Source organism: Myiozetetes cayanensis, unplaced genomic scaffold, assembly GCF_022539395.1.
Source record: "Myiozetetes cayanensis isolate MyiCay16 unplaced genomic scaffold, myiCay2020 scf22, whole genome shotgun sequence".
Lineage (NCBI taxonomy): Eukaryota > Metazoa > Chordata > Aves > Passeriformes > Tyrannidae > Myiozetetes > Myiozetetes cayanensis.
In genome coordinates, this window is record NW_026087434.1 from 4,177,627 (window position 1) to 4,184,404 (window position 6,778).

General features: G+C 49.2%; 1 protein-coding gene across 2 annotated transcripts; it reads right to left on the reverse strand.

Annotated features, from left to right (window-relative positions):
- Window positions 1-169: 169 nt before the first annotated feature.
- LOC126641916 (meteorin-like protein) lies at window positions 170-6,681 on the reverse strand. 2 transcript variants are annotated; one of them, XM_050319084.1, is made up of 5 exons: window positions 5,671-5,741; window positions 5,382-5,474; window positions 3,631-4,040; window positions 3,203-3,262; window positions 170-1,298 (listed from the first exon to the last, which is right to left on the reverse strand). In XM_050319084.1, the coding sequence occupies exons 3-5, from the start codon at window positions 3,962-3,964 to the stop codon at window positions 982-984; spliced, it is 711 nt and encodes a 236-aa protein (XP_050175041.1). In that variant the 5' UTR covers window positions 3,965-4,040; window positions 5,382-5,474; window positions 5,671-5,741; the 3' UTR covers window positions 170-981. The 2 variants fall into 2 exon arrangements, with proteins under 2 accessions (XP_050175041.1, XP_050175040.1); XM_050319083.1 differs by having other exon boundaries at window positions 3,631-4,119; window positions 5,382-6,681.
- Window positions 6,682-6,778: the final 97 nt, after the last annotated feature.

Consider the following 6,778-nt stretch of genomic DNA (forward strand, 5'->3'; position numbering starts at 1 on the left):
GAATCTTGCTCAGCCAAGTAGAACTGTGGAGAAGAAAAAGGAGTCATTTCAAAAGTCAATTAATTGTGGCCTGTCAGGGAGCTCCTCATTCAGGTTTTTTTGCAGGCCTTGTCACGGGCTCACATCTGTCAGCCCCGTGTTTCCCAGGCTGCAATCAGATGCTGTTACATGGGAAATAATGGGTTTATTCACACCATTTATTGGGCTCTGTGTGGTAGACACATTTGTATATCATTTTACGGTGTAGCAATTCCATTTACATAAAATACAGGCAATTATGGGAGTCTGGCCAAAGCACTGAGGGAGGGTGGGAGGAGCCACCTTTCAAATAATGAAAGCTAATTGAAAAGAGGCAGATAATTTAGGTGAAAAATACCATCATGAGCAATTGTTGATCCTAAATTAGTTCAACAGAACTTTCAGGAGTCAAGTTAGTTGTATTTTGTCCGTGCTTATATTAAACTCCTTAATGTTTTTCAATGTAAGAAAAGAAAATGTACTTCTTACAGCAGCCTATTTTCAATTTTAAAAAAGAAGTAGTTCTTGGGGATTTGGGGTTTTTTTTGCCTCAAGGGTAGTTTCCTCCCCCCCCCCCAGCTTAGAGAGAGTTTCCACATTCATCTGAAAAGGAAAAAAAAAAAAGTAGAGATTGGGGAGGAGAAAAATATCTGGAGAAAAAGCACATAGCACGTAGACAGAAGAAAACATGTTAGAATTTTGTAATCCTGGGCACAAGCTGCTTTCTAACCCCCCCAAAAAAAGATAATCTTTTCAAACTTCAGAGTTATTTTACGAGACAATGACATTGTGAAGAAGGAGAAACTAATGTGGGTTAGAAGAGTTCACAGGGCTCACAGAGCCATTATCCTCAGGGAATTCTCCAGCTTCCCAGTTTGGGTCCTTGGTTTTAACTCTGCTCCAGATTCAGAATCCGAAAACTGGGCTGAAATTGTTCGACTCTCAACAACAGTGCCTCTCTTGTCAGTTGAGCTCAAACTCGCAGGGGTTGGCTCCTCTTTCTCTGGCAGCTCGATAAACAAACATGAAATCCTTAAAGCGAGGGGCACAGCCCAGCCAGGCTTCACCAAAGTGTTCACTCCCAGTGAAGAGGAAATCTCCACCTCCCTTCTTCACCTTGCACTGCAGCAGGGTTCGGATGGGGCCCCTCCACTCCCCACTCCCTTCATCCTGCTGGAAAATCCTGTTCTTCTGCCTGTAGACTCTCTGGACTCTGACATCCACCTGGGACATGTGGTTCTCCGAGTCGTGGGAAACGTTCCGGATGGATCCTTTCACCACTGGATGCGAACAAGACAGGAGTTGGTTATGGAGCAGCAGGGAAGCAGCTCAGGTACCAGGAGCTCACTGAATGAAATAACTGGAGAGCAGGAGTGGTGCAGTTTTCACACCTCCCACCTACATGTGGACACATTTCTGAGCTTATATTGCATCCTTTGCCCAGAGGATCCCTACACAGACAGTGCCATGTCCTTGAAATTGTGCTTTTTGACTACTCATGTATCTTCTTCTCAATGTCACTGCCCCCATTTTTCACAGCAATCAATTATTCTTCTACTAATTAATTTAATTTCAATCCCACATCCATAGAAGGCTCAGAAACAGGCCACCATTTGAGCCATGAGCTCTTCAGCAAATGAGAGGTTTGCAAAGCAGTGGGAACATCACCACCCTCCTGCCACAAAACTCACTCGTTTTGGGTACAGAAAACTCAACAACCCAAGATGCAGAACAAGCTTATTTCCAAAGCCTCCAAGAACCTCCTCATTTAATTAGATTTTCCAAGGGAACCCAGAATTTTAGGTAACAGCTGTCTCTGCTCTCTGTCTCCCTCTTTGTGTGATCATTTTTAATCAGATGCAGTCAAGTCTATTGACAAGCTATAATGCACTTGTTCCTGGTGCTCCAAGTTGCTCCTGCACTGCTCAGGGCCCAGTGACTGAAGACCCCCATCCTAAGGGTGACTATAAAGCCCCTATTCACTCCCAGTGTCATTTACACTTTCATTAGCAGCTATTTTCCCTCATCAAAAAAGTTGACGATAGCGATTTGTGAGCTCGGGGCAAGGAAGTCAGGCCATAAATAGAGTCAGTTCAAAGGGCCATTTCTTCTGGTCTGCTGCTGCTGTGAGTGTAAGTGCCCCCATTGTGTGCCAGGGCCTCCACATCTGTCAGTCTCCGCTTGTTCCACGGCAGAGCACCCGCATGGGAACCAGGAGCTTCATCAAGGAAAAACAATGGGCTGGATTGCGCCGATTAATTTAGGAGAAGAATAAAAATTACCAGCTAAGGAGCACTCCAAGGGAAGCTTGCTCTGCACTGGGTTTGTATTTGCACAGTGATGTTGGCGTCTGGCTTTATCAGCTTCGAAGTGTGGCGGCCTCGGGTAGGGAAGCAGTGATTTGGTGGGGTTTTATAAACATTGGATGGAATTTGTACTCTTATTTTCATGTAGATACATTTACAGCTATAGAACTGTGGCCTCATGGAGAGGCAGCTCTACAGCTTTAGCTACTTGACCTGATCGAAGAGGCACAAATGTGCATATGGAAAAACAGGGGAATAAAACGGACAAACCACTCAGAAGAAAATAAATCCTATTACACTATCAAGTAGAGAAAAAGGAAAAAGCTTTTAAGGTATCATCAAATTAGTATTTATTTTCTGATGGACTATAACTGCTCTGTTTTCTCATAAGGCATGAAACTTAATCAGGACATCACTGAAAGGAGTTTAAACCACCTGAAGTCTTTAACTAAGCTACAAACAACTCACTGCCTCTGCAGAAAAAGAAGTGTATGAGTTGTGAGGGGAGAGAGGGGGCATATTTGTAGTTAGGATAAAAAGAAACATGGACAAAGGGAATAAAAATGACCACACCAAGCACGTACAACCTGTGTGTATGAGTGTCTCTGCCTAAGAGCCAGCAGCTCGCACCTGTGAGAATGACTCGCAGTTCAGTTTTAGACCTTAACCTTTCTGCTTGCAGGAAACAAGGACTTTGGCAGCCAGTTTCTCCCTTCTAGGTTTCACTTTCATCCCCCCATTCAGATTGTTTTTCACACAGCTATTTTCTTTCCCAGATCAGGGAGCACAGTCATTACATTATTTGAGGAAAAGCAACAAACAAATCCAAATAATCAATATAAATGAAAGGCAGAATGACTCCCCTTTAGTCAGCTTACCAAAATCACTGCTGCAAATGGCCATAAGAAGTTCCACGTTGTCACAAGGACGGCACATAGCTAGAAAAAACCCAGACCAGTTAGTTATTTGTAACACTATAATATATGCATTATTATACAATAATACTTACATTAGATAATACAGGACTGGTGAATTAGGAAAGGAAATCAGGCGCAACTACCAGGTTAGAGAGAATTATCATCAGATGCAACCCAAAACTCTTGTTATGCAAATACAACCACAGCAAAGCAAAAAAGCACAGGGGATGTTCTCAGTGATGGCACCACCAGGTAGAAGGACAAACCCCCTGCAGTGACAAACCCCTCAACCCAAACCAGCTTCTATGACAAGGGATGCACCAGGGAATATCTGATGCTCTCCTAGATCTGCCCTGGCAGCAGAGCCCCGGGGCTGCCCCTGCTCTTACCTTCCACCAGGGCCATCTTTTTGAAGTCGGGGCCGGCCGTGCTCTGGTTGCTCAGCAGCTCGTACTGGAAGCTGGCGGTGCGGCGGCTGATGTCCCTCTGCGGGCTGGCCTGCAGGAACAGGGCCACTCGCTGCGGCCCGTGGGCGCTGAAGCAGGACACGTGGTGGGGCCGAGCCCCTTCGGCCTCGCTCAGCACCAGGTGCAGCTGCCCAGCGCGCTCCACGTAGATGTTGGCACCCTGGAAGTCGCTGGCGGGCTTGATGCAGACGGTGGTGTGCTGGGCACTGGACAGGTTGGGCTCCAGGACCACTCGCAGGGCTCGTGCCGGGTACATCCACTCCAGGGAGCCCTCGGTGCAGCGCAGGTGGACCTGCTCCACGGCACGGGAACGGGGCTCCCAGCTCAAACCACTGCCAGGGCAACACCATTGCTCCATCACTGATGGTGCCCACAGCGCAGCCACAACATCCCGGAAACCACTACCACGCTCTGCCCAGAGACACAAACCCCACTGCCAACCGACTCTCTCCTAATGACTTCCTTCCTTCCTCCCTTCCCTCGGGTCACAGCTGCAGCACCACGCGGGAGGGATGGGGGAAACAGGGATTGCTCACATCTGGGGCTGCACCTGAGTGCATGGGAAGGAGCTCAGACCCTTTGCCTGCCTACAAATCCACGCTCGGATGCCTGCAGCATCCAGGGAAATGCTAGAGGACAACTCTCTGCTAAACAGCTCTAAACCTTTCCGTGTGGCAGGACTGGCCAGCGCTCGGATACCCGGAAAATCCCACCGGTGAGCGGATGGGGGTGAGAGCCATCATTTGAGAATATTTGTCGCCGATTTCCCTTGTCAGTGACCGAGGCAAACGCGCCAGCGCCGCGGATGCTGGAACGGGCCGTTCCCTCCCCGAGAGCCGCCGGGCCCGCCCGGTGCCCGCAGCCCCCGTGCCCCCGTACCTGCCCCTCCAGCTGCAGCGATCGGCGGTGCCCGGCCGCGACCCGCCCGCCCCGAGCAGCAGCAGCAGCAGCAGCAGCAGGGCCGGGAGCCCGGGCGAGCCCCTCACCGTGGCCATGGGCCGCCGGCAGCGCCCGGGCGCGGGCCGGGCTATAAGGGCGGCGGGAGGGAAGGGGGTGGGCTGGGGGTGTCAGCCGAGCCCGTCACCGACCCCTTTCCTCCGCCCCGCCAGCTCGGCAAGAACCCCCCAGCACAGGAGGGGGACACCCCGCCATCACCCTTCATCCCATCATCATCCCCTCTCCATCCCCCGGGGCGGGCAAGCCCCCTTTGTCTTTGAAATATTTAGAAGTGATTAATAACAGTTTCTCGTCGCCGCGCAGGGACAAACAAAAATCGTGTCAACATAATCAAAGCGAACTTTTGAGCGAGTGATGGAAATTCAATAGTTTTAACTTTTGCTTTCATGATTATCTTTCGGGGTCCGTGCACAAGAAAGCTCCGAGGCCCACGATTATCATGCTAAAAGCCCGGGCTGTGCCTGCCAATAATTAGATTTCTATATGCATTGCCCTTTCCATATTTTCAATGAACGACATGGGGAGCTGCTCTTTTGCAGGTCTGGGAGAGCGAGGCTCTTTTAAGCAGCCCCTAAGCGTGGAATCGGGATTTCGCGGCCGGGCGGGGACAATGGCCCTCGGCACGGCTGGGTGGCACATCCCCAGATCCGCGGGGCTTTGTTCGCGCTCAGCGCCGCAGCGCCCGCGGTCACCGGGACCCTCCGGCCATCTGTTACCTTGCGGTTACCAGCGTGTTCTCACATTGCCCACAGATGCACAGGGGAAGAGGCAGAGTTTGCCCGCTGCCTTCTCTGCGGCGAGGGATTTTCCTGAAGAGGAAAACAGATTCGTTAGAGGAGATACCCTGTTAGACCCTCAACTGTCCCAACACCGGACTCCTTGAATTGTATTTGAATCCCCACACAACCACTTTTCTGTTCATTCACCAAATACTTTACATTTTTACTTTAATAATCAAAAAAGCATTTCAGCCTTGGCTTGCTCTTTGTTCTTCCCCACACGCACCTGTGATGTAACTCCTTACACAACCCTGGGCTAAAGTCCGGCTCAAGTTGTTGCTGTGCACGGCTCACTCCGGCAGTTCTAAAAACATTTAAAATGCGTTAAACCTCGATGCTTATATACATTAGTGCCAGCGATCCTCAAAGCTCTATGAAACTATTGTCTTACCCATCTAAGAAAAAAATCCTGCTGAATATCTATGCTCTGACCCCATCTTGAATGGAAAACAACACACAAATACTCTTTAAAAGGTTTGATTGTGACATAATACAGGAGCTGAGAGGCCAGAGCCCTTCTCTCTTTTGTGCAAATGAGACCGGGGAACAGAGGAGAGGACGCGGGGAGGGAACTGACACTATGATAAAGTGGCCCCACAGGAGGATTTATTCACTTCCAAAAGCTCAAACTAACCCATCTGCTGCCATCAGGAGAAAGCATTGAGCCACTTGATCCCTGAACTTCTTCCAGCAGCAGCGTTTCTCCTTTCTGGGAAAAGCCCCGTGGGTTTTCCTGCCTTACTCTCAGCAGCCTCCCCACCCCATCTCCAGTTTCTATTACCACCACATGACACAAAACATCTCCTGTTACAACTCTTGCTTGAAATTGCTCATTACAGGTAGTACATTAGTAGGACTTTCCCCCCTTAGACTAAATCAAGAGTGGGCAGGGTCACAAGCTGTTTTTAAGATCCCAAATCATTGACAACAGAGGTGAGAAGGAACAATCTGGACATTTCACCTCCCTGTTGAAGCTGGAGGATGGGTTCCACCACTTTAACCACATCTATTCTAAAGCCACATAAACTCACCTTCTCCCCCGGGGTGAAGGATGAACAGTTGTTCAGCTGCTGTGACAAATCTCTGCAGGTTACCAGTGTCAGATTTACCTCCAAATGGCATTACCACGCTGTCCAGAATTTTCCCCATGCACTGAGGTTTAAAACACCTCGACTTTCTAGCAGGGATCTCAGGCACAAACACAGCCATGGAGGTCAAAAAATGCAACTTTGTTTTTAAAATCCCTGGTCTCATCCTGCTGCAGCCCTCCCAGAGCCAGGCAGTCATCCTCATCCCGGGGTTGTCAGAGGATTGAAAAAAATCATACTTGCTTT